Source organism: Cetorhinus maximus, chromosome 20 (genome assembly GCF_964194155.1).
Source record: "Cetorhinus maximus chromosome 20, sCetMax3.hap1.1, whole genome shotgun sequence".
NCBI classification, from domain to species: domain Eukaryota; kingdom Metazoa; phylum Chordata; class Chondrichthyes; order Lamniformes; family Cetorhinidae; genus Cetorhinus; species Cetorhinus maximus.
Genome location: NC_135898.1, coordinates 83,348,903 through 83,376,794, shown reverse-complemented (window position 1 = coordinate 83,376,794; position 27,892 = coordinate 83,348,903). Strand labels below are relative to the sequence as shown.

General features: G+C 46.9%; 1 protein-coding gene across 1 annotated transcript in view; it reads right to left on the bottom strand.

Moving 5' to 3' along the window:
- armh3 (armadillo like helical domain containing 3) overlaps nucleotides 1-27,892 on the bottom strand; it is a 140,355-nt gene that overhangs the window by 75,067 nt on the left and 37,396 nt on the right. The window contains exons 12-18 of the mRNA XM_078565041.1: nucleotides 26,634-26,680; nucleotides 13,265-13,340; nucleotides 10,929-11,025; nucleotides 8,630-8,731; nucleotides 5,781-5,839; nucleotides 5,495-5,560; nucleotides 3,809-3,878 (exon numbers count right to left, since the gene is read on the bottom strand). Coding sequence (XP_078421167.1) covers nucleotides 3,809-3,878; nucleotides 5,495-5,560; nucleotides 5,781-5,839; nucleotides 8,630-8,731; nucleotides 10,929-11,025; nucleotides 13,265-13,340; nucleotides 26,634-26,680 — 517 coding nt within the window. The remainder of the gene's footprint in view (nucleotides 1-3,808; nucleotides 3,879-5,494; nucleotides 5,561-5,780; nucleotides 5,840-8,629; nucleotides 8,732-10,928; nucleotides 11,026-13,264; nucleotides 13,341-26,633; nucleotides 26,681-27,892) is intronic.

The window sequence follows — 27,892 nt, the reverse complement described above, 5'->3', positions numbered from 1 at the left end:
CTGTCAAATGCGGCCTTGATGTCAAGGGCAGTCGCTCTCACCTCACCTCGGGAGTTCAGCTCTTTTGTCCCTGTTTGAACCAAGGCTGTAATGAGCTCAGGAGCTGAGTGCCCTGGCGGAACCCAAACTAGGCATCAGTGAACAGGTTATTACTCAGCAAGTACCGCTTGATAGCACTGTTGATGACCCCTTCCATTACTTTACTGATGATGGAGAGTAGACTGATGGGTTGATAATTGGCTTGGTTGGATTTGACCTGTTTTTTGTATACAGGACATGCCTGGGCAATTTTCCACATAGCTGAGTGGATGCCAGTGTTGTAGCTGTACATGAACAGCTTGGCTAAGGGCGTGGCAAGTTCTGGAGCACAAGTCTATAGTACTGTAAGTACTATTGCCGGAATATTGTCAGGGCCCATAGTCTTTGCAGTATTCAGTGCCTTTAGCGGTTTCTTGATATCATGTGGAATGAATCGAATTTGCTGAAGACTGGCATCTATGATGCAGGGAAATTCCGAAGGAGGCCGAGATGGACCATCAATTCGGCACTTCTGGCTGAAGGCTGTAGCAAATGCTTCAGCCTTTTCTTTTGCACAGATGTGCTGAGCTCCTCCATCATTGAGGATGAGGATATTTGTGGAGCCTCCTCCTCCAGTGAGTTGTTCAATTGTCCACCACCATTCACGACTGGATGTGGCAGGACTGCAAAGCTTAGATCTGACCTGTTGGTTGTGGGATCGCTTAGCCCTGTCTATCACTTGCTGCTTATATTGTTGTGCAAGTAGTCTTGTGTTATAGCTTCACCAGGTTGACACCTCATTTTTAGATTTGCCTGCTGCTGCTCCTGCCATGCCCTCCTGCACTCTTCATTGAACCAGGGTTGATCCCCTGGCTTGATGGTAATGGTAGAGTGGGGGATACGCCAGGCCATGAGGTTACAGATTGTGCTCGAGTATAATTCTGCTACTGCTGATGGATGCCCAGTCTTGAGTTGCTAGATCTGTTCTAGCTATTCCATTTAGCACAGTGGTAGTGCCACACAAGTTGGAGGGTATCCTCAATGTGAAGACGGGACTTCGTTTCCACAATGGCTGTGCGGTGGTCACTCCTACCGACACTGTCATGGAGAGATGCATCTGCGGCAAGCAGGTTGGTAAGGGTGAGGTCAAGTATGATTTTCCCTCGTTTTTCCCACCTGCCGCAGACCCAGTCTAGCAGCTACGTCATTTAGGACTCGGCCAGCTAAGTCAGTAGTGGTGCTACCGAGCCACTCTTGGTGATGGACATTGAAGTCCCCCACCCAGAGTACATTCTGTGCCCTTCAGTGCTTCCTCCAAGTGGTGTTCAACATGGAGGAGCACTGATTCATCAGCTAAGGGAGGGGGGGTATGTGGTAACCAGCAGGAGGTTTACTTACCCATGCGCTTACCTCATGGGGTCTGGAGTCAACAGGACAACTCCCTCTCTCCTGCCTGTATACCACTGCTGAGCCTGTCCTGCCAGTGAGACAGGACAGGGATAGTGATAGTGGTAAAACAAAAAGCTACTGCGGATGCTGGAAATCCAAAACAAAAACAGAATTACCTGGAAAAACTCAGCAGGTCTGGCAGCATCGGTGGAGAAGAAAAGAGTTGACGTTTCGAGCCCAACATGACCCTTCAACAGAACTGAAGTATAGTTAGGAGAGGGGTGAAATATAAGTTGGTTTAAGGTGGGGGGGCGGGGGGAGAGAGAAGTTGAGGGTGGGGTGGTTGTGGGGACAAGCAAGCAGTGATAGGAGCAGATAATCAAAAGATGTCACAGACAAAAGGATCAAAGAGGTGTTGAAGGTGGTGATATTATCTAAGAAAAGTGCTAATTAAGAATGGATGGCAGGATACTCAAGGTACAGCTCTAGTGGGGGTGGGGTGGAAAGACTAACAAGGTATTAGTTGTAGATTTAAAAATAATGGAAATAGGTGGAAAAGAAGAATCTATATAAATTATTGAAAAAAAAACAAAACACACAAAAACAACACACAAAGCCCCCGCCCTGATTCAGGCCGGGCTTTGTGTGTTGTTTTGGTGTGTTGTTTTGTTTTTTTTTCAATAATTTATATAGATTCTTCTTTTCCACCTATTTCCATTATTTTTAAATCTACAACTAATACCTTGTTAGTCTTTCCACCCCACCCCCACTAGAGCTGTACCTTGAGTGTCCTGCCATCCATTCTTAATTAGCACTTTTCTTAGATAATATCACCACCTTCAACACCTCTTTGATCCTTTCGTCTGTGACATCTTTTGATTATCTGCTCCTATCACTGCTTGCTTGTCCCCACAACCACCCCACCCTCAACTTCTCTCTCCCCCCGCCCCCCACCTTAAACCAGCTTATATTTCACCCATCTCCTAACTATACTTCAGTTCTGTTGAAGGGTCATGTTGGACTCGAAACGTCAACTCTTTTCTTCTCCACCGATGCTGCCAGACCTGCTGAGTTTTTCCAGGTAATTCTGTTTTTGTGATAGTGATAGTGGTGTCTGGGACATTACCTGTAAGGTATGATTCCATGAGGATGATTATGTCAGGCTGTTGCTTGACTAGTCTGTTAGACAGCTCTCCCAATTTTGGCACTAACCCCCAGATGTAAGGAGGACTTTGCCTAGGTCGATGCCGGGTGGTCCGTCCGATTTCATTCCTTTTTTGTGACTTTGTAGCGGTTTGTTACAGCTTGCTAACTTGCTATTTCAGAGGGCATGTAAGAGTTGGTAACAACAATCGACAATGGTTCCATGGTCATCGTTAGACTTTTAATTCAATTCCACCATCTGCTGTGGCGGGATTCGAACCCGGAGAATTACCCTGGGTCCCTGGATTACTAGTCCAGTGACAATACCACCAAGCCATCACCTCCCGCCTGCATTAGAAGCAGTTCAGAGACGTTCGCTTGATTGATCCCTGGGATGAAGGGGTTGTCTTATGAGGAAAGGCTGAACAGGCTGGGCCTATACCCACTGGAGTTTAGAAGAATGAGGTGTGGTCTTATTGAAACATATAAGATCCTGAGGGGACTTGACAGGGTGGATGCAGAAAGAAAGGTCCCCCTTATGGATGAGTCTAGAAATAGGGTACACAGTTTCAAAATAAGGGGTTAACTTAAGGCTGGGATGAGCAGAATTTTTTTTTCCTCTCAGAGGGTTATTAGTCTGTGGGATTCTCTTCCTGAGACTAGGGGAGGCTTGGTCATTGAATATACTCAAGGCCGAATTAGGCAGGTTTTTGATTAACAAAGGAGTCAAGGGCTCTGGGGGGGGGTGCAAGGAAGCAAGTGGAGCTGAGGCAACGACCAGATTAGCCATGATCTTACTGAATGGTGGAGAAGGCTTGAGGGGCTGAATGGCCTACCCCTGCTCCTATTCCTTGTGTTCTTGCTTTCTTGTGATGTTACATTTGGTGCTGTGCATCAGTCTACCCAGATATACTGGGCTCTGCTGTACAATACAGAGAGCCAAGGGCCATTGAGTGCAAACACCCGGGACAAGCTCTCTACAGATAATTCCACAGCAGTGCTGTAAATCATGAGTTTGCGATGGCCTGGAGCCACTCACATCTTAGAATGAGCGAGGCATTGAGAGAATTGAGTTGCACTCTACACAGATAGGCTATCCCTAAAGTAATTTAAATCCTTGAGCTGAGCAGGATGTATTCTTAACATTCATCATTTTTAAGCTGTGGATCCTGAGCTTTGCTTTCTTTTTTTCAAGGGTCATCGTTTCACAAACTCAGCTCATCATTCACAGGGGGAAGAGGCAAATAAAGATACTTACCCAACACAGCACAGACCAGAGGGCGTGAGGGGATGTTCTTCTCTGCAGCCTTCTTTCGATGTCTCATGGGCTAGAAAGTAATTTAAAAGTTGACAGACCAAATTTAAGGAACATGAAGAGACCAGTAGTCATTTTTTGAGAGGTCAACTCCTCCTCACTCAATCCCTTCACACATGAAAGCCCAAAATCCAGTTTTGATTCTTTTTTCATTACTGCAATACTTGCTGAACTCCAATCAAAATAAAGATTGTTTAATAAGGTGAAGACCTACAGAGAAAGCACTAACTAACCAAAACATCAAAGCAGGCCTATGTTATCTGAGGGAGTATTAACACATGGAGAATCAGTAGTCTGGACTCTGATCAAGTCCTGAAAAAGGGTCTCTACTCTGAACACTACCTTCTTGTTCTCTCTCAAAATCTTGATCAACTAGCAGAGATTGCCCTGTTTCCTGCTCTTGCTCCCAGCTTTTCCATTCATCTCTATGTGAGGATAACTTCCCACATTGACATGTGAATGAAAGTGTGTTGGGGATCTGTCTTCCAATGCTCAGTCCTGGGTTTAGTTAGTGTCAGCTGCCTACCACTGTCCTGGATGAAATCAGTTTAAGCAGTTGTCAACTGGTTAGTGGACAAAACAGCACCTAATTTAGCAATGGGACATGAGTTAAAGAGGGTTCACCCAATTTTGGTTCCGAGGTCCAATGTTTGATACATGTGCGGGAAACTTTACTCTGTATCTAACCCGTGCTGCACCTGCCCCAAGGGTATTTGATGGGGACAATGTAGAGTGAATTTTACTCTGCATCTAACCCCGTGCTGTACCTGCCCTGGGAGTGTTTGAAGGGGACAGTGTAGAGGGAGCTTTACTCTGTATCTAACCCCGTGCTGTACCTGTCCTGGGAGAGTTTGATGAGGACAGTGCAGAGGGAACTTTACTCTGTACCTAACCCTGTGCTGTACCTACCCTGTGAGTGTTTGATGGGGACAGTGTAGGGGGAGCTTTACTCTGTATCTAACCCTGTGCTGTACCTGTCCTGGGAGTGTTTGATGGGGACAGTGTAGAGGGAGCTTTACTCTGTATCTAACCCTGTGCTGTACCTGTCCTGGGAGTGTTTGATGGGACACTGGTGGCTGACAGCAAAACATATTCTTTTTCCCACATTAATGAATGGGCAAAGTGAGACCAGGGAGACCTAGGACAGGATGCACTTGTCATGTCCAAGGTTAATATCACTGCTCAGCAAGATCATTATCTCTAATGATATTGCAGTAGAGAAGCTAATTCTGAAATGATAGCAGAAAGTGCAGGAAATGAAGATCAGGCAACAACTGAAAGTGACTGAAGTGGCTAACATTTCACATTGGACTCCACGTGTACAATTTTTCCAGTCAGTTCTGAAGTTTACTTCATTTGCAGCATTCACTGAGGATTGTCTTATTCCCAGATGAAGTGGCTGTTAAGCACCTTCACAGATGGGCAGAGACCCCTTACTAATGCCATGTTCTGATAAATATTCACCAGCGCCAACCTGGGAGGATACTTACGACCCAAATTGTTTTCCCTCTTGGTGGTGAATTCTCCTGAGGTTTCCTGGAAAGTCTGGCAATTAAAGATCTAAGTCAGCAATTTCGGGCATTTCTACGGTGGGGAAATGTTCACCCAGCATCTTAGCTCAATACTCACCATTCTGTGTAAGTTAACCCGGAAGTTCATGTTGTCATCATGCAGGAAGGCATTAGCGTATTGATCCTGTAACAGAGCAAAACAGAAAGGGTGGTCTTACAGAGCGAGTGTCACTGCAGCAGTGAGGTCAAGACTGAGGCATATTGTTGGAGTATATTAGATGGAACTCTACTCTGTATCGGTGCATGCTGATCCTGTCTTGGGAGTGTTTAATGGGTCAACATTACAAGTGTTACGAGAGCTCAGAAATATGGGAATGCAGGTGGTATAGGTATTTTGTACTTACCTCCGCAATACAGGTAAGGATGATCAGGCAGAGTTTGGCACTGTTCAACCGATGCTCATCTGAAAGAAGAATTCACGGTATAGATTAGAGAATTACAAGAAGCAGAAGTGAGACAGCTATTGTAGGCTGTGAATGAGATAAGCTATCTGAACCACACAACTTTCAAGAGATCGGAACGGGAGTTCAGAAAGAAGTAAAGGGCAAGGGCAGGGTGATATCAGACAGGTTTCAGCTCCTGATCAATATCTGTGACTGATGCTGAAAACTACACGAGTGCAGGTGTAGGAGAACACAGGTTTGGACCCAGCTGTAACGCATTCCACAGCTCAAGTCTATGAACTCACAAAGAAAGAAAGGATGTGCATTTCTACAGTACCTTTCATAGCCTCAGGTCATGTCAGAGCACTTTACAACCAATGAAATCTCTTTTCGAAGTGTAGTCACTGTTGTTATATAGAAAATGTGAAGGCCAACTTGTGCACAGCAAGCTCCCACAAACAGCAATAAGAGGCTGACCAGATCATCTGTTTTCAGTGGCATTGGTTAAGGGCTTGACTAGGACACTGGGTCTACTCTCCAAGCTCAGCGTCGAATATTGCCACAAGACCATTTCCTTAATCTGAGTAGGCAGAAGGAGCACATCTGAATGATGGCACCTCTTGCAGAGTTGAGCTCCTTTAGTACTACAGTAAGAATGACATGCTCAAGTGTTGCATGAAGTTACGACCATCTGACTTAGTGGAAAATGGTGCCACAACTGAGCCAGGCTGGTGCCTTAATGGGCACTGGTGGTGAGGGACTGCATGGCAGGCAGTGCCTGAGGAACCAGTACCCTAGTACATGAATTGGTGCATTCAGAATGAGAGGAAGAGTTGGGATTTGAAACTGATTAGAAAATACAAAAGTCACTTCACATTTGCATTTGAGAAGTGCGATTGCCACTGTTTCAGATCAGTCATTTCTGGCTGCAGATGAGGAGCTTGAAGCAGCATTTACAATACATGTCACTAAAGAGGGCACTGCATAGAAACTGGCTGCACTCCAGCAGTATGAAAGCATAAAGCACAATAACAAGGGAAGACTGAGTCACCAGCACAGAGTCGCTTATTGTCCTTTACAGAATTTAGAATAATGTGGCACTTCAACAGACTCACCCTTGCCCTTCCACAATGCTGGATATGAATTGAGAGCTCACGGGGAGACAATAACAAAAGCTCATTTATATTGGAGAACTGGCAACGGCGAAGTGTTAAATCCAAAGGCTTTATTCCAGAACAGGAGGACATTCAAACTGAGGCAATCGCAAGGATTAAGAGAGAATTAGATAAATACTTGAAGAACAGAAATATCAAAAGCTGGCAGGGAAAGGGCGTGGTAGGGAGCTAGCCTTGACACAACGAGTCAAATGGCCCCCCTTCTGTGCTGCAATTTCTATATGCACCCTCGGAATCAGGGATCCTGATATACCACACAAAGGCATGAAGATCGATATAAATATTTAAAGTGTAACATAATGCTGATATTCTTACAAGGCTGCACTGATTCGGAGAAAGCACAGAAAACATAAAAAAATAGGTGTAGGCCATTCAGCCCCTCGAGCCTGCTGCACCATTCAATAAGATCATTACCACTTTCCTGCCATAACTCCATATCCCTTAATTCACTTTTTGCACAAAATTCTAGCGATCTCAGCCTTGAATATACTAAGCGACTGAGCATCCACAGCTCTCTGGGGTATAGAATTCCAAAGATTCGCAAGCCTGTGTGTGAAGAAATTTCTTCTCATCTCAGTCCTAAATGGCCAACCCTGTGTCCTGTGTCTTTGATTCCTAGTTCTAGATTCTCCAGCCAGGGGAAACTGCCTCTCAGCATTACCTTGTCAAGTAATGGGTAAAATGAAAATAAAAACAAATTCAACGTGTTTCTAGGCGATTCTGTGCACCTTCAAGCCTATAAAATTTGCAGATGATTTACAGACATAAAAACAATGTCTACTATGGCTGCACATGTGCATTCTGAACTGGGAGTACACTGCTCACCATACTGCATCAAAAGAGGGAGGGGTCAAGGGCCTGCCCTGTTTGCCCGGCAGCAGGCCAGCTACCTTCAAGATAATCAGGGTTGCGAGTGGTCTGACCTAAAAGGGACCGCCACCTAAAATTCTTTTAATGATACTACCTAGCTCCTCACAGCTCCACATTAAAACTATGGGCCACCGCTAATCACCGCTTGCCTCCCCCTTTATAGTCACTGCCCCCTCTCTGAATTGCTGAAATTCCCTCTTTCTAAGGCTTGCATTTGGCGACAATAGTGACCTGAAATTGAAATCCCTCTAGTCAGCAAGCTGCCCAGGGAGATCCAGCAAGATACCTGCAGTTTACCAGCCTCATTAAAACGAGGCCAGAGGCCCAATTTTGGGTGGGAATTATGCCCAGCTGTTCTGGCACCCAGTACATGTTATTCTGTAATGCCTTTGTATTATCTGTTCATTGGATGTGGCCATCGCTGGAAACGCCACCATTGCAAAATGCTTTCAAGTCCTTACTGAACTGCTATAGTTTGTGCAGTGTAGGTATAATAACCACAATGCTACTAGATTGGGAGTTTCAGGGTTTGACCCACAGAAGTGCCATAGAAATCCTCTTTCTCCCAAAAGGCTGGATTCTGGAGGTCAATTGGAAATTACAAGATGGAGAGATGTTTGTTCGGTAAAGGTACCAAGGGAAGTGGAACAAAGGCAGGTAAATAGTGTTAGAGTACAGATGTGTTTCTGCACTGTACAATGTGTTTCTACAGTTCCTACAAGAGTCTCCATACTCTTCCTTAAGGCCACAATTTGCTTTCCTTACCTTTTGTATCCTGCATGACAATGGAGCAATACTTGAGGAAAGTGATGAGGAGATTACTGGTGTGCAGGTTTGGATCCAGTGTCAGCTCTGAAGAATTCATTACTGCAGTGGAAAGAGAGAACGAGGAATTAAATGAAACACAATACTTGAACTACTTGGGGGCTGTCCACGGTCTGTACCAATCATATGATTGCAGTCAGGACAGTATCTTACGCTGCTGCAACACAGCCTCAGCATCTGAGTTACACAGAAATACATGGAATAAGCAGTATGGAAAGAGGCCATAAGTACAACCAGTTTATGCTCCACCACTCTCCTCACATCCTTCCTCATCTAACTCAGCATAACCCTCTATTCCTTCCTCCCTCATAAGCTTCTCCTTAATGGCATCTCGACTATTCACCCCAACCACTCCCCGGGGTAGCGAGTTCCACATTCTCACCACTCTCTGGGTAAAGAAGTTACTTCGGAATTCTCTGCTTGTGGAGGAAAAAGGCCCAGTCCTAATCTAGCTTCCACTTGCTGGAACATCCACATTCATAAACAAACAGGAAACCATTCAGCCCAGCGTGCCTGTTCCAGCTCTATCTAATTAGTGTCACTCTCCCTGCTCTTTCCCAAGAGCCCTGTAAAGGTTTCCTTTTCAACTATTTATCCAAGTTCCTTCTGAAAGTAACTATTGAAGCTGCTTCCACTACCCTTTCGGCAGCACATTCCAGATCACAACTCGCTGCTTAAGTAAAATTCTCATTTCCCGCAGAACCTGATCTTAAATCTGTGTCCTCTGGTTACCAAGCCTCCTGCCAACAAAATTGAGTATTTCCTCATTCTCACCTTTTTATCAAATTATAATGGATTGGCTTTCACTTGGAATTTAAATGGCAAGTGGGAGCTGAGAGTCCCGAGGTGCCTTTCTGCATTCACAAAGCGAGTGAGGATGCCCTCACTGCATAAAAAAATCATCTTCCCCTCTGGTTCTTTTGCCAATTACCCGAAATCTGTGTCCTCTGGTTATCGACCCTCTGCCAATGGAAAGTTTTTTTTTTGCCTTTCTACTCCAGCTATGTAACCAGCCAGTGCATTGGGTCATGGGTGTCTGAGACATGATAAATAACCTGGGCCTTTACTCAGCTAGCACTGGGGCATGAGGGATATGGTCAGGTAAAAATTTGCAGAACTTTCCCTTAAGAGGTTAAGTTGCGTAGAGAGCATATCAGTGCAGAATGTAAGCAACTGGACTGAGGGATTGGATGGAGGCTTGGTCTATTCTTCTTCTGTATTTTGTTTTATACAAGTATATATTCAAACTACCGGTGAGGGGCTTTCAGGAGCAGTCATTTTGTGTAGAGTTGCAGTTCCTGTGACACCATGAACACAGTGCCTACAGTCTCTGTGTTTTTTGACTATATGGTGGAGTCAGCACTCAACGCAACATGGCGTCTGCCAATCTGTACCAGGAAATAAAACTAGGCCGCCAATAACTCCTATCAAAACAACTTGGGATCACTGCCCCTCTTGCTAAGGCAGGTCACTGACGATCCCAGGGCTTTGCCAAACAGTGCTACACCAACTTGGGCTGTCTCTCCCAAGCATCAGCGGCAGTGCTAAAACTGGCCCAAGTGCCTGCTGGATGGGGCAGTGGGTTTTTTGAAAATTCTTTCACAGGATGTGGTCAGCATTTGTTGCCCATCCCTAATTGCTCTCAAGAAGGTGTTGGTGAACCATCTTCTTGAACTGCTGCAGTCCATGTGGTGTAGGTACACGCACAGTGCTGTTAGGGAGGGAGTTCCAGGATTTTGACCCAGCGACAGTGAAGGAACAGTGATATAGTTCCAAGTCAGGATGGTGCGTGGTTTGGAGGAGAGCTTGCAGGTGGTGATGTTCCTATGCATCTGCTGCCCTTGCCCTTCTAGGTGGTAGACGTCATGGGTTTGGCTGGTGCTGTTGAAGGAGGGTTGGTAGTTTGCTGCAGTGGATCTTGTAGGTAGTACACACAGCTGGGGAGTAACAAGATATCCTGCTTCTCATCAGTGTCCAGTCAACCCTCCCTGAAAAGGGTAGGTGAATATTGTGCCAAAGACAGGGTTAAACTCCCCCACCAATCTCCAACGGACCCCCAAACACTCCCATCCCAATAGCGCTGCTTGGGATTACACCTGAAGAACACACACAGAGTAAAAAACTGGAGGCAGCAGGTCTCTTTGGGAACCCAGAGTCCAGGCAGGAGTTAGCACATTCAGGAAAGGAGGAGAGCAGTTGGCAGAAATAGAAGGAAGTATATAATTTCAGGAAGACTTGCCGTCTGATGAAGGAGGAGTATTTCCCAAAGGTGTGGTCGGAGTTGTAGGCAATGTTGGTGTCGTTGGAATACTAACCAGCCCGATATCTGGGTGGCTCTAAGTGTAATAAAAACAACATTGCAGTTAGAGACTTTATCCCACTTACATATCTAAGAATCTTTACATTAACAATTCCTAATTTAGAAAAAAAATGTCATTTCCAAACACATTTTTCTTTTGATTGACGGTTATCTATTTATCAAAATCAGAGGCTGCATAGGGTCCAAGGACATCTCCCTTCATTAGTGGCTCTGGCCTGACCTTCTGTTACCTGTACATCTGAGACACCATTCACAGCCTGTTTGGTTAAGGATGGTGGCCGTACTGACATTCAAAGCCAATCTCTCTCCTTTCCTTGCTGTCCAAATAAATAAATAAATGGGGGCCGGAAACGTAATTAGAAAATTGGCTCCACGAGTTTCTGGAACGCAAAGATCCCATTAACATATAGGCATTAGGACCCCTCACTGTGAGGAAGTGCCGATATCCACATGGCAATTGCATATGGCAGGATTATTACGAGTTCGCCGTGTAGAGCAATCACAAACAACACCCACGTCCCATCACTGTCTGGGGAAATCTCTCCATGATATGGAGAGGCTTGTGTGCTCTGATGATTCCTTGAGCGATGCCACCTGGAAGAGGTGCCAGACAAAGTGCGGTCCTGAACATCCTCAATGGCAGAACAGGCGATGGAAAACTACGCATCTCACTGACTGTGAAGGCAGAAGGCGGCTGCAGAGGCAAGGTGGTCCCAGTCATTGTGGCTCAACACGTCACCAAAATCTGACCACCAACCCATCAAGATCATGTGGACAATGATGGGGCCCCAAGGCTCCCACATTACACAAAGTCACATGCAGGCTTCTACCAATGTCCTGTAGCGATGGAGAATTTGTGAACCTGGGAGCCTATAATCAAGAATCTGCACACAGACAACAGATGCACGAAGGTCGTTGGGCACCTGTGTTGGGACAGGCCTAGTCCCATCACTGTATGGTGGGATCATAGACACAGACCTGCTTCCATCACTGCCAAGGGGAATCATAGCCACAGACTTGCCATCACCATGTGGGGTAAATTACAGACAGGGACTCACGTCCCATCACCATGCGGGGTAAAGCATAGTTACAGGCTCATGTCCCATCACCATGCGAGGTAAAGCATAGTTACAGGCTCATGTCCCATCACCATGCGAGGTAAAGCATAGTTACAGGCTCATGTCCCATCACCATGCGGGGTAAAGCATAGTTACAGGCTCATGTCCCATCACCATGTTATATTAGGTCAAACAGGTATATTTTAAGGAGTGTTTGAAAGGAGGAGAGAGAGGCATAGAGATGTTTCAGGAGGAAATTCCAAAGCTTGGGACCTAGACAGCAGAAGACATGGCCGCCAACATGGTGTGAAGGATGTGGGGGATGTGCAAGAGGCCAGAATTAAAGGAGCACAGAGATCTCAGCGAGTTATAGGGCGGGAAGAGCTTACAAAGCTAGGGTGGGGTATGGTCCTGGAAGATTGCAAATACAAGGATGAGACTTTTAAAATCAAGATATTGCCAGACCAGGAGCCAATGTAGGTTAACGAGCACAGGGGTGATGGATGAATGGTCTTAGTGAGTTAGTAGACAGGCAGCAGAGTTTTATATGAGTTGGAAGGTGGAGTATGGGAGGCCAGGCTCCAGGAGCACAAGCTGTCCTCTAATACCGCCCCAAGTGATCAGTCTTCATATATGAGCCCTTGGAGTGAATGCAGCAGGTTATTTGGCCGTGGAGGTGGGAATGGGCCAAATCTTATCCTCACTGGCCACCCACACAGTATGATCAGTGCTTCACTGGGACTTCAAATCTACGCGTTCCTGTCCAATACCTTCGTCCCTCCTGTTTTGAAGTTGCTGACTCAGACTGTGGTAGGGGCTTCATAGATGCCCAGCATCTCATCCAAATGGTTATTCTTCATTTATGAACCCAGGCATCCAGGCTAACAGGCTATTCTGCCTTGTGAGGCTATGCAGAAACACAGAGGAGGTGACTTGCAGTTACTTTGAGATAGTGATCGAGAACAGGAATCCTGGCTGGTTTAATTTACCATTTCTCAGCCATGGGCCAGCAATGCCTATCAAAGCATAACTGCTGCCATCCTGTCCAAGGCCAGCTAGCTCAGCACAGTCTGGGGCTATTGGGTTGTTTGACTTAGTACAACTCAAAACAGTACACTAATGCCATTGGGAGAGCCGCTTCTGTGGGTTTCAAAAAAGACCGTTAGGTTGGGCACAGAGCAAGGTTAGCGTGCTCACCTGCGCTAATACTGTGATGAAGTTTCTGTTTAAGTGAACAGCTTCGTACAGTGCCAGCAGGATAGCCTCATTGGTCCTAGATGAGAAAGAGCACACAGATAACCAGCATTTGGAGAAAGATTGCAATGCCTATTCAATAACAACTTGCATTTATATAGCGCCTTAGACATGGGAAAACATCACAAGGCATCTCAAATGAATGATATCAGACAAAAATCGACGAGCCACATAAGGAGTTGTTAGGGCAGGTGATCAAAAGCTTAACCAAAGGAGGTGGTTCTGTGGAACATCTTAAAAGAAGAGAGAGGCAGGGGGGTTTAGGAAGGGAGTTCCAGAGTTTGAGCCCTTGGCAGCTGAAGGCACGGCCACTAGTGCTGAAGCAGTTAAAATTGTGGGGTTCACAAAAGGCAGAATTGAGGGAACACAGACTTCTCCAGGTCGTAGAGCTGAAAGGGACTATTCTTCATCCTCATGTTTTAACAGAACCTTTTTCCAGACCAGATTTATTTTGCAATTCCTTTACGATTTTCAGTCCAAATATACCTTTACTTCTCAATGTTAAATTCCATTTATGATTCCCCTGCTCAAATCTCTCTATCCCTCTTCTTCAGAAAATCCTGCTTTCCCATACAACTTAGTGCTGTTTCAACATTCCACTCTCAGCCAACGTAAACAGATTAATTGGCCGATCATCTAATGCTTGGGATCCTGCTGTGCCTTAAAATGGCTGCCAAGTTTGCCAGCATGAAGACACAAATTACCTCTAGATATTTACGAGGCTTGGCAAAGTATTCTACAAGTGCAATATTTTATTCTGAAAATTTAAGATATTTTACTTTCAATACCTTTAAGATCATCACTTATTAATGTGGTGAAAAAGGACAAACTCCAGAGGGAGACTCGACATGTGTCACTACTCTGCAACAAGCATTAATCACAACTTAGTTATCCTATTACTTTGAGGATTTATGAACTCATTTACAGTGTCCGCTTTTTCCCCTTCTAAAGGCTTGTTAGCCTCAAGTCTCTTGTGAATGACCTTAATAATTCCAATAACTCTTGACTGCAGAGCTGTTTTATAGAGAGATTACAGAACAGTGCCTGAAGGGTCTATGAACATTGTTCCATAATCTTCAAAAGCATCATTCAGCCTGCTCTGTCCTTCATCCATGCATGATCACCTTGATTGTGGTCTACTCCCAAGGCAAGATCCCTACTTTCTAACCTCTTGAGCATCCCCAGTTTCCTTGGCTCCACTATTGGGGGACAGCGCCTTCAGTTGCCTAGGCTTTAAACGATGAGATTCTCTCCTGAAACTTCACTGCTTCTCTTCTCTGCTTTAAGGTGCTCCTTAAAACCTACCTTTTTGAACAAGCTTTTAGCCATCTGTCCTCAAATCCCTTTATATACTTGTGTTGAATTTTGTTTCATAATGCTCTTGTGAATCACCTGTCAATGTTTAATTACCATATATAAATAGAAGTTGTTGTTGTGTGAATCAAATAGATCTGTAATACCTCCATAACTCTTCTTGGCAGGTATTGATTTTGTTCCTTTTAAATACATCAATTGGCCTGGAACTGAATACTTTCCGGTGGTACATTCAAGTCTCAATACCCTGTTAGGGTTGGTTTAGGCAGCTGGGGGGTGGGGGAGGCGATCTCTTCAGAGTCTAAGCTAGTGAATTTTGCAATTGTGTATATTTTTTTTATTCATTCACAGGATGTGGGCTTCGCTGGCTGGGCCAACATTTATTGCCCATCCCTAGCTGCCCTTGAGAAGGTGGTGGTGAGCTGCCTTCTTAAACCTCTGCAGTTCATGTGATGTAGATACACCCACAGTACTGTTAGGGAGGGAGTTCCAGGATTTTGACCCAGAGACAGTGAAGGAATGGCGATATAGTTCCAAGTCAGGATGGTCAGTTACTTGGAGGGGAACTTCCAGGTGGTGGTGTTCCCATCTATCTGCTGCCTTTGTCCTTCTAGATGGTAGTGGTCGTGGGTTTGGAAGGTGCTGTCAAAGGAGCCTTTGTTGAATTCCTGCAGTGCATCTTTCAGTGTCTTGTGCAATTGAGAATGAGGAGCTTGCTCACCTCACATCTAACTTCTCTCTAACTTTCACTGTTCTGAAAACTACATCTCGGGTTAAGGGCATGGGGAATAAGGTGGCAGAGAGAGTATAATGTGGGGAAATGTAAAGTTATTCACTTTGATAGGAAGAATTGAAAAGCAGAATATTTCTTAAAAAGTGTGAAACTTATAAATATTGATATTCAGAAGGAATTGGGGGGGACTCATAGAAGGAACACAAAATTAGCATGCAGATACAGCAAGCAATTAATCGCTGTTCACACTGCCCTTTGCCTGAAGCATTAAACATCTGAACATACGAAGAAACGAATTAGGAGCAGAGGTAGGTCATTCAGCCCCTCGAGTCCGCTGCGCCATTTAATAAGATTATGGCTGATCTGATTGTGGCCTCAACTTCACTTTCCTACCTACCCTCGTTAACCTTTGGCTCTCTTGTTAGTCAAGAATCTATCTACCTCCGTTTTAAAAATATTAATTCGCCCAGCCTCCACCGCTCTCTGGAGAAGAGTTCCACAGATTCACAATCCTCTGAGTGAAGGTATTTCTTCTCATCTCCATCTTAAATGGGAGACCCCTTATTTTCAAATTGTGTCCCCTACTTCTGGTCTCTCCAATAAGGGGAAACATCCTTTCAGCATCCACCCTGTCAAGTCTCCTCAGGATCATAGTTGTTTCAACAAGATCACCTCTCATTCTTTGAAATTCGAATGGATACAGGCACAAACTGCCCAAACTTTCCTTATAAGATAAAGTTACCATTGATCAGAAACTGAACTGGGCCAGCCATATAAATACTGTGGCTACAAGAACAGGTCAGAGGCTAGTAATCCTGTGGAGAGTAACGCACTTCCTGACTCCGCAAACTATATCCACCATCTACAAGGCACAAGTCAAGAGTGTGACGGAATGCTCTCCACTTGCCTGGATGAGAGCATCTCCTACAACACTCAAGAAGCTTGACACCATCCAGGGCAAAGCAGCCCGCTTGATTGGCACCACATCCACAAACATTCACTCCCTCCACCACTGGCACATGGTGGCAGCAGGGTGTACCATCTACAAGATGCACTGCAAGAACTCACCAAGGCTCCTTAGACAGCACCCTCCAAACCTGCAACTTCTACCATCTAGAAGGACAATGGCAGCAGATGCATGGGAATGCCACCACCTGCAAGTTCCCCTCCAAGCCACTTACCATCCTGACTTGGAAATATATCACTGTTCCTTCACTGTCACTGGTTCAAAATCCTGGAACTCCCTCCCTAACAGTACTGTGGGTGTATCTACATCGCATGAACTGCAGAGGTTTAAGAAGGCAGCTCACCACCACCTTCTCAAGGCCAATTAGGAATGGGTAAAAAATGCTGGCCTAGCCAGCGAAGCCCACATCTCATGCAAGAATAAAAAACCCTTCATCCCAGGAATCAGTCCAGTGACCCATCTCTGAACTGCTTCTAACGCAATTATGATGTTTCTTAAGTAAGGAGACAAAAACTGTTCACAGTTACTCCAGATGTGGTCTAACCAATGCCGTGTACAACTGTAGTAAAACTTTTCTACTTTTATATTTCATTCTCCTTGCAATAAACACCAACATTCCATTTGTCTTCCTAATCACTTGCTGTACCTGCACACTAACTTCTTCTGATTCATGTACCAGGACACCCAGATCCCTCTGTACCTCAAGAGTTCCGCAATCTCCCTTTATTTAGATAATATGCTGCTTTTCTACTCTTCTTGCTAAAGTGGACAAGTTCACATTTTCAAACATTATACTCTATCTGTCAAGTTTTTGCCCACTCAGTTAATCTATCTACATCCCTTTGTAAACTCCTTATGTCCTCTTCAAAACTTACTTTCGTACCAATCTTTGTGTCATCAGCAAATTTAGCAACTACACATCTGCTCCCTTCATCCAAATTGCTGTAAATAGTTGAGACCCCAGCACTGATCCCTGTGGCACTGCACTCATTACACCTTGCCAATCCAAAAATGATCCATTTATGCTTACTCCCCATTTCCTGTTAGCTAACCAATCTTCAATCCATGCTAATATGCTATCGCCTACATCATAAACTCTTATTCTCTGTAGTAGTCTTTGATTTAGTAATCTTGTCAAACGCTTTCTGGAAATCAGCTGCATCACATCCACAGATTCCCCTTTATCCACATTGCTTATTACTTCCCGTCTACCTTTGCCTTAAAAATATTCATTGACCCAGCCTCCACCGCTCTCTGGAGAAGAGTTCCACAGATTCACGGCCCTCAGAGAAAATATTCCTTCTCAGCTCCATCTTAAATGGGAGACCCCTTATTTTTGAACTCTGTCCCCTACTTCTGGTCTCTCCAATAAGGGGAAAACATCCTTTCAATATCTACCCAGTCAATTTCCCTCAAAGTCTTGCATGTTTCAATAAGATGACCTCTCATTCTTCTAAACTCCAATGGATACAGGCACAACCTGCCTAAACTTTCCTTATAAGATAAGGTTAGCATTGAGCAGAAACTGAACTGGACTAGCCATGTAAATATTGTGGCTACAAGGGCAGGTCAGAGGCTAGGAACCTGTGGCCAGTAACTCACCTCCTGACTCCCCAAACCTCAGTCAAACACAATTTCCCTTTCACAAAATCATGTTGACTCTGCTTGATTGCAATGAGATTTTCTAACTGCCCTGCTATAACATCCTTAATAATAATTCCCTATGACAGATGTTAAACTAACTGGCTGTCGTTTCCTGCTTTCTCTCTCTCTCGTTTCTTGAATAGAGGAGTTACATGCGCTTTTTTCCAATCTGATGAGAGCGCGGGCGAGGGGGGTGGGGGTGGGGGGAGGGGGGGGGGGGTGGGGGCGGGGGGGAGGGGGCGGGAGCGGGGGCGGGCGAGGGGGTGGGGGCGGGCGAGGGGGAGGGGGCGGGCGAGGGGGAGGGGGCGGGCGAGGGGGACGGGGCGGGCGAGGGGGTGAGGGGGAGAGCGAGCGAGCGGGAGAGGGGGAGAGAGAGAGTCTGCGAGAGAGGGAGAGAGAGAGAGAGAGACTGTGAGACAGGCAGAGAGCGAGAGAGGGAGAGGCAGGCAGAGAGCGAGAGAGGGAGAGGCAGGCAGAGAGAGAGGGGGAGAGACAGGCAGGGAGAGAGCGGGAGAGACAGGCAGAGAGAGAGCGGGAGAGACAGGCAGAGAGAGAGCGGGAGAGACAGGCAGAGAGAGAGCGGGAGAGACAGGCAGAGAGAGAGCGGGAGAGACAGGCAGAGAGAGGGGGAGACCGGCAGAGAGAGAGGGGGAGAGACCGGCAGAGAGAGAGGGAGTTACGGAAAGAGAGAGTCACAGAAAGAGAGGGAGAACGACAGAGAAAGAAAGCGAGACAGAGGGCGACAAAGAGAGACAGAGTGAGAGACACACAGGAAAGCAGAAAGAGTGTGTCACAGACAATGAAAGATTCACAGAAAGAGAAAGAGAGTCACAGAAAGAGAAATAGGGAGGGAGGGGTGGAGAGAGAGGGAGGGAGGGGGAGGGGAGGGAGGTGGGGGAGGGGAGGAAGGGGGGAGGAGGAGCAGGGGAGTAGGAATGGAGGGGGAGGGAAGGAGGGGGAGGGAAGGGAGGGGGAGGGAAGGAGGGGGAGGGAAGGAGGGGGAGGGAAGGAGGGGGAGGGAAGGAGGGGGGAGGGGGAGGGAAGGAGGGGGAGGGAAGGAGGGCGAGGGAAGGAGGGCGAGGGAAGGAGGGGGAGGGAAGGAGGGGCGAGGGAAGGAGGGCGAGGGAAGGAGGGCGAGGGAAGGAGGGGGAGGGAAGGAGGGGAGGGAAGGAGGGGAGGGAAGGAGGGGGAGGGAAGGAGGGGGAGGGAAGGAGGGGGAGGGAAGGAGGGGGAGGGAAGGAGGGCGAGGGAAGGAGGGCGGGGAAGGAGGGGGGGGAAGGAGGGGGAGGGAAGGAGGGGGAGGGAAGGAGGGCGAGGGAAGGAGGGCGAGGGAAGGAGGGCGAGGGAAGGAGGGCGAGGGAAGGAGGGCGAGGGAAGGAGGGCGAGGGAAGGAGGGCGAGGGAGAGGGCGAGGGAAGGAGGGCGAGGGAAGGAGGGCGAGGGAAGGAGGGCGAGGGAAGGAGGGGGGAGGGGAGGGTGTCAGGAGGGAGGGAAGTGGGAAGGGTGGAGGAGGGGGCGGGGGGAGAGAGGGAGGGGGCGAGCAGAGGGAGGGAGGGGGCGAGAGGGAGGAAGGGATTGGGGGCGAGAGGGAGGGTGGGGGAGAGGGGTGGGTGTGAGAGGGAGGGAGGGGGGGCGAAAGAGAGGGGGACAGACAGCGTGAGAGGGACAGATTGAGAGTGAGAAAGAGATAGAGAGATAGAGAGAGAGAAGGAGAAAGAGAGTGCACGAGAGGGAGAGCGCGAGGGGGAGGGAGGGCGCGAGGGGGAGGGCGGGCGCGAGGGGGAAGGCGGGCGCGAGGGGGAGGGCGGGCGCGAGGGGGAGGGCGGGCGCGAGGGGGAGGGCGGGCGCGAGGGGGAGGGCGGGCGCGAGGGGGAGGGCGGGCGCGAGGGGGAGAGAGAGTGCGAGAGGGAGAGAGAGTGCGAGAGGGAGAGAGAGTGCGAGAGGGAGAGAGAGTGCGATAGGGAGAGAGAGTGCGAGAGGGAGAGAGAGTGCGAGAGTGCGAGAGGGAGAGAGAGTGCGAGAGGGAGAGAGAGAGAGAGAGTGCGAGAGGGAGAGAGAGGGAGAGAGTGAGTGAGAGAGAGCGAGGGAGAGAGAGAGCGAGGGAGAGAGAGAGAGGGAGAGAGAGAGCGAGGGAAAGAGAGAGCGAGGGAGAGAGAGCGAGGGAGAGAGAGCGAGGGAGAGAGAGAGCGAGGGAGAGCGAGAGCGAGGGAGAGAGAGAGCGAGGGAGAGAGAGAACGAGGGAGAGAGAGAACGAGGGAGAGAGAGAACGAGGGAGAGAGAGAACGAGGGAGAGAGAGAGAGCGAGGGAGAGAGAGAGCGAGGGAGAGAGAGAGCGAGGGAGAGAGAGAGCGAGGGAGAGAGAGAGAGCGAGGGAGAGAGAGAGAGCGAGGGAGAGAGAGAGAGCGAGGGAGAGAGAGAGCGAGGGAGAGAGAGAGCGAGGGAGAGAGAGAGCGAGGGAGAGAGAGAGCGAGGGAGAGAGAGAGCGAGGGAGAGAGAGCGAGGGAGAGAGAGCGAGGGAGAGAGAGCGAGGGAGAGAGAGCGAGGGAGAGAGAGCGAGGGAGAGAGAGAGCGAGAGAGAGAGAGAGCGAGGGAGAGAGAGTGAGAGGGAGTGAGAGAGTGAGAATGAGAGAGTGAGAGTGAGACACACAGAGAGCGAGGCACAGAGAGAGCGAGGCACAGAGAGAGCGAGGCACAGAGAGAGCGAGGCACAGAGAGAGCGAGGCACAGAGAGAGCGAGGCACAGAGAGAGCGAGGCACAGAGAGAGCGAGGCACAGAGAGAGCGAGGCACAGAGAGAGCGAGGCACAGAGAGAGCGAGGCACAGAGAGAGCGAGGCACAGAGAGAGCGAGGCACAGAGAGAGCGAGGCACAGAGAGAGCAAGGCACAGAGAGAGTCAGGCACAGAGAGCGCGAGGCACAGAGAGAGCGAGGCACAGGGAGAGCGATTCACAGAGAGAGCGATTCACAGAGAGAGTGAGACACAGAGAGAGTCAGGCACAGAGAGAGTCAGGCACAGAGAGAGTCAGGCACAGAGAGAGTCAGGCACAGAGAGAGTCAGGCACAGAGAGAGTCAGGCACAAAGAGAGTCAGGCACAAAGAGAGTCAGGCACAGAGAGTGAGACAGACAGAGGGAGACAAAGAGAGAGGGACAGTGAGAGTGTCACAGGAAAAGAGTCACAGAAAGAGAGACACCGAGACAGAAGTGTGAGACAGAGGGAGATGAGGAGGGGGAGCAGGAGTGGTGGGGGAGACAAGGAAGGGAAGAGAGGGATGGGGGTGGGGACGAAGAGGGAAAACGAGAGGGTGTCAAGAAAACCAAAAATTATATATTTTTTTCTGGTAATAACTCTGGCATATTTTCCTTTGTACTGGAAGTCAGGGTGTAATTGGATTAAGAGCTAGAGTGATGGCAAGGGTCTAAAGTCAACAATAACATTGGTTTTGATATGTTTATGAACCAAGAGGAACTTCAATCAGAGTTTTCCACAGAACAATAACAGGAATAGTTTTGAATTGAGTTGTTTTAGTTCAAAGAGGGATATTTGCAGCTGTAAATAGGTGCAAGGAAATAAGGTAAAGATGGAGAAGTTTGTTTTTACAAGTCTAACAGCAAAGTAAGAACAATTTAATCAATTCTGGGGAGAAAGCATTTCTGAAGAGACTGGTTGAGATAATAGGGAGATCAAAGGGAAGGAACGCATTTAAGCAAATGCTGAAGCCCATGTGAGGGTGTAGCTGCTTAGATCTCCCAGGAGACAGCTGGGTAGCTGGTCAGAACTCCCAGAAGACGGTGTGGACATGGCCACACTGAAAGAAGCAGTTGCTGTCGGGCTTAGAGGGCACCCCAAGGAAACGGCACTGGTAAAATTACAGGACTTCTGGACTTCTACAGACTTTAAAATCTATAAGGATAGTTGCTGAACAGAGAAGCAAAAGGTTAGCTCTGGGGTACTCAAGATTTGTGACAGAGGGAGCACGCGTGCGCGACCGGGAGAGAGAGAGGGAGAGGGAGCGCGTGCCCGCATGACAGGGAGGGAGAGGGGCCATGTGTGCGACTGGGACAGCACAACAGAGTGAGCACCCAGATTCCTGCCCTCATCCAGGACATCCAATGGGCACAAGCAGTTATCCAAAAGCCCTGCCCGTGAAAGGAAAGGAGAGCAACCAAGCAACACAGACACAGTTAAAATATAGAAACATCACAATGCAACATTAAAAAAGCCCCTTAAAAACTAGAATGAGATTGCTTAATAAATGACTGAACATCAGAGGCTCACACCATCAGGACCCCCTGTTAAAGAGGGAGTCTCACCATCAGGACCCCTGTTAAAGGGGGAGTCCCGCCAAAAAAGTGGAAAACCCTTGCCATTAGGACTTTGTTTAAAGCCCAGTTTTAATGGATTAAGTAGCAATCTCCTGCTTGTCTTTTTTATACTGTTTCTAACTACTGATTATATCATCAGAGTCAGTGGCTTTGAAGGGCTGTTCAGCTCAGCCTTGTAAAAGGGCTGTCTTCAGACATGTGCTCCATACTGATTCATCCACAAGTTAATTACTGTGCCACAGCTAATGTTAATTGTACTCCCCCACATCAGCAGTCTCAAGCCTCTGAGGCAATTAATCCTACACCAATTTGCACTTTTTCTCTCTCACGAGATCTCTCCCTTCCTCCCCTGAAACTATTGATTCTCGCTGAGGTACAGTTCTACAGGCTTGTGCAGCCGTCTAACACTTCGCCACAGTGGCCACTCTTATGTTCGAACCAAGATTAGGAACTGACTGAGTCAAGACTATTCCTCTATAAAGTAGTTCACACAGCTAACCCAGGTCCTATCCTCAACCTAATGTCCAGTGTCTAATCGGAGAGTGATCCGGGAGTGGGAAATCCCTGGCCGTTTTCCTTTCTATCCCTCCCAAAACTGAGAAACATAAAAACATCCACATGCATTTACAGAGTAGCATTAACATAGTAAAACCTTCCAAAGGCAAGTCACATTCCCAAGGAGCATTATCAGACAAAAACTGACACCAAGCTACATAAGGAGATATTCCCTTTTGTTAAGATAGGTGACGGAAAGTTTGGTCAAAGAGGAAGGGTTAAAGGATTCTCTTAAAGGAGGAGAGAGGGGTAGAGAGACGGAGAGGTTTAGGGAGCAAATTCCAGAGCTCAGGCAGCTGAGGGAAATTTCCACCTCAACTGCTGGCCCCGTTGTCACTAGTTAGGGCTACGCCAACCATGAATTGCACTTGGGGCCATTTCTGGCCTGTGTGGTTGAAGTACCACAGAGGTAAGTGTATTAGCCAAGATAGGCACAAGGGCTTTTGATGAATTTCTTGGCTTCTTGTTAAGATATGTCAGTTGTCCCAGTCCTGCAAGCAGCTTCTGTGAAACACTCTGTGATCTGTACAGCTAGAACAGGGCTGTCCTGTGTTGCAAATTCAGTTATCCTGCACTTTCAGCAAGAAGTCCAATTCAAGGGAGAATGGGTCCTAGGACATGGTCACTGCCGGAATGACCAGCATTTATTTCCTGAGAAGGCAGTAACCCTACTTCTCGATTGGTTGATCGCAATTTTTCGACCCAACTGCGTACCTTGCTGGGTCGTTGCAGAGAACAATTAAGAGTTAATCCCATATGTGTCAGATTAGGAAAGGACAGCAGGTTTCTTCCTTAAAAGATGCTTTGTTTTATTCTTTCATGGGAAGTGAGCGTCACTGGCAAGGCCAGAATTAAACGCCCGAGAAGGTGACCAAGATTTTACAGACCCCAGTTTGAAAACCTGCGCTCCATCTGCAAACCCATTATCTCCATTCCCATTCCCAACCAGAACTTTAAGGCCCGCCAAAATAGACCTGGACAATCACCTCAGCCTGAACAGCTGTTACTTTTCAATGCCCACTGCTCTGTTGGAATAAAAGCTTTGTTTTATCTTTAGCTTCAATTCAGGCTCCTCTAGTCCTTACTAGCAGCCCAATTAAAACCCAAGACTGTTTTCTCATAAAACTTTGTTCTCGCTATCTCGGGGTTCTGTCACAAAGCTTGATGAGCTCCGCATCTTCCTTGCCCTCTCCAAGTTGATCAATGTGTGACCAACGCTGTAAACAAGGGTTTCGATTTTATTTGTGATTAGGCGTGTAGAGGAAGAGAGAAAACAAGGGACGCCAGTTCCAAGTTTTCATTAAATATCTGTCTGTTGTACTGACGGCAAAGACAGAGCAGAGTGGGGTGATTTATTATATGTCAGAGTCAAAGATGGTGAGTTCAAAACAGTCAATAATGCTGCAGAAAGTCTGTCTGCCTCCATCTTACATTATTACACTCATTTCTCTGATGTTGTTTAATTCCACATCAGCTGTGGCTCACTGAGTAGCACTCTCGCCTCTGGAGTCAGAATGGCGTGGGTCTGATCCCACTCCAAGAGCTTGAGCACTTACCCCAGGCCAACATTCCCAGTGCAGTACGGAGGGAGTACTGCACTGTCGGAGGTGCCGTCATTTGAGTGAGACATTAAACAGGTGGACATAAAAAATCCACTCAGGTGGACATCAAAAATCCCAGGGCCACTATTTCAAAGAGTTCTCCCCCATGTCCTGGCCAACATTTTTCCCTCAATCAGCATCATTAAAATAGAATATTTGGTCATCATCACATGGCTGTTTTTGGGAGTTTGCTGTGTGCCAATTATCTGCCATTTTTCCTCCATCACAACAGTAACTACAATCAAAAAATACTGGTTGTGGCTATCCTGAGGTTGTGAAAGACACTATATTGGCAAAGCTTCTTTCTTTCTGTCCCTGCCTCCTGTGTGACGGTTCCTGATTAACAGGATATTTATTCTTTAAACCTCGCCACCACACCCCCACAATCCCAGTTTTCTCCTGAATGTATTAACTTATACTGGAGTTTAGCTGCAAAGGTGTTGGATGTTCTTAATGGTAACTTCACGTGTGACCCAAGAGTGAATGCTGGAGAGCTGTCAGACTATGGAGGGCATCAGAAATGAGTCTGATTCCATCCTCAACCCCACCTCTGCATGCACATTTACCAAAGGTCATCGGCACGACATTGGTTGGGATTGTGGTTGCTGACAAAGTCAGTAACACTGCACCATAGGAACATAACAACATGCATTTGTATAGCACCTTAACAGAGTAAAACGTCCTAAGATGCTTCACAGTGGTATTATAAAACACTTTGACATTAAGTCATGTAAAGAGATATTAGGGCAGATGACCAAAAGCTTGGTCAAAGAAGTAGGTTTTAAGGAGTGTCTTAAAGGAGGGAGGGGTGGAAAGGCAGAGAGGTTTAGGAAGAGAATTCCAGAGTTTAGTCGTTCAGGAACTGAAGGCACGACCCCCATTTGGTGAAGCGTTTAAAATCAACGGCGCGCTAGAGGCCAGAATTGGAGGAGCACAGGGAGCTTGGAGGATTGTAGGGCCAAAGTAGACCAAAGTAGATTAGATGTAGGGAGGGTGTGGGGGGGGGGCCATGGAGGAATTTGAAAACAAATATGTGAATTTTAAATCTGAGGCCTTGCTATGCCAGGAGCCAATATTGGTCAGCGAGCACAGGGTCAATAGGCAAGGGGAACTTGGAGGAAATTAAGATAAGAGCAGCAGAGTTTCGGATGAACTCAAGCATATGGAGGGTGGATAGTGGAAGGTCGGCCTGGAGAGCAATGGAGTAGGATTGCGTCTCCTCTTCGGGGTGGAGCTCACGGAGGGTTGAGTAGAGCATCCAAGCTGACTAATGTATCTGTCCCATTTTCCTGGGTCACGAGTCTATTCCAATGCATGATGGGATCTCAGCAGTATTATGGTGGAAAATGCAGCGGGAACACCAACAGAAGAGGTGGAAAGGGACCTTAAAAGGCATGCTGCAACTTTGGCACCAAGGTTCCTGCTTGAGGCCTCAGCCAACTACAGAATGCAAGTTGCAGCAGTGGAGGCCGCTAGAAGGCCCTGTTCCTCCATTAGGGCCATTTTTCACTGCATCTTCCACATGGGAGGGAGTGGCAGTAAGTGGGATGGATTGAATGGAATCCACTGGAAACCCCACCGCCATTGCACCTGCTATATGCAAAATTTTCCCACATTCTTCTCCGCAATTGTGAAGAGAATTTAAAAAATCATTTCTACAATGCCTTTCAAAGAATGTCCAAAAGACCTTTACAGCTGATAGAGTACTTTTGAAGAACTGTTAAGAAGCCAATTTGTGCACATAAGCTTCCAAAAACAGCAATGATTTAAATGACCAAATCAATGGTTTTAGAGTTGTTTGTTGAACAAATGGAGAACTCCCATGCTCTTCTTTGGATAGTGTCCATGGGAACTTTTATGTCCACCTGAAAGCACAGATGGGGCCTCAGTTTAACATCGCACCCAAAAGACGGCATCTCCAACAATGCAGTACTTCATCAGAATGTCTCAGTCTGGATTTTATGCTTAATTCTCCGGAGTGGGGCTAGAGCTCACAACATTCAGACTCAAGAGGAGAGAGTGCGATCCACTAAGCAACTATAGACAGCTTCAATTCCTGCCAAAGCCTTTGGTGATCGGTGATTTGGGTGGGGGTAGCTTACAAGAAGAGAATGTTTAAATAAAAAATGGAAGGAGAGAGAAAGAAACGGTGAAGATTTTGCAGAAGATTACTTACTGGACTGAAATCTTCTCCTCAGCATCTGCTATGAACATGTTGCCCACCTGTACACAGAGAGAAAACAGCTGTTAGTATCTACCCTGAAGGATGCAGAGAAACAAGGAGAAAAAGGCAGTGGTGGTGGAAAAGAGTTTCAAACAGTGATCTGGGTGATAGATCTGTAGTGAGTAGCTAAACATCCAGGGGTGAACACATTGAGAAAGTAAGAGTGAAGAAATACACTTAACACAAGAAATACAATTAACACAAGAACACAAGAAATAGGAGCAGAGGTAGACCATATGGCCAGTCAAGCCTGCTCCACATTTAATACAATCATGACTTATCTTGGGCTTTAACTCCATTTTCTAGCCTGCTCCCAAAATCCTTGAAAGACCACATATCTGTCTATCCCAGCCTTAAATTAATTCAACAGTGGAGCATCCACAACCCTCTGGGGTAGAGAATTTGAAAGATTAAACTGCAGAAAGAAAGAATAAATGACAGAAAGAATGATGAAGAAACAAAGTGGGAGAGTAACGGAGAGAAAGAGACAGTGAGAGAGAGACATTAGGACAACTTGTATTTATAAAGTGCTATTAATGTAAATTGGCTCTAAACACTTCACAAGATCAATTACAAACTAAAATTTCACAAAGACAATAGGTGAGGTGGCAATAGCTTAGTCAAAGAGGGAGTAAAATAAAAGAATGACATATAACAAGGAGTGTGAGTTAGAAAGTGAGAGGCAACAGCCCATAAGTGAGGCCAAGGGGGAAAAGTGAGGTACAGAGCAAAGAATAAGTGTCACCATTAAACATTATAATAGCATCAGAACACAAGAACATTTAATGACTGCCTGGTGATTTATCTAACTGGTTCTCCACCTATCTGCAAATGTTTGTTGAGACATTGTAGAGGGACCATACTCTGTATCTAACCCTGTGCTGTAGCTGCCCTGGGAGTGTTTGTTGGGACAGTGTAGAGGGAACTTTACGCTATATCTAACCTGTGCAGTACCTGCCCTGGAATTGCAGAGGGAGCTTTAGTTTGTTTCTACTCTGTGCCTCCATTTATCTTGTCCAATCAAAGGCTTCCAGGTCAATCAAAGGCTTCCAGGTCAGGTACATATTAGATGGCGTATAAGATGGCCTGTGTCCCAGCTGTTACAGTGCCCCAATCTCTAATGTGTGGCCCATTTGCCCTCTACTGCAGCCACACTGGGAAGAGTGACAATGTTTAATTTTGAAGTGTAGATTCCTCCTGGCACAAACTCA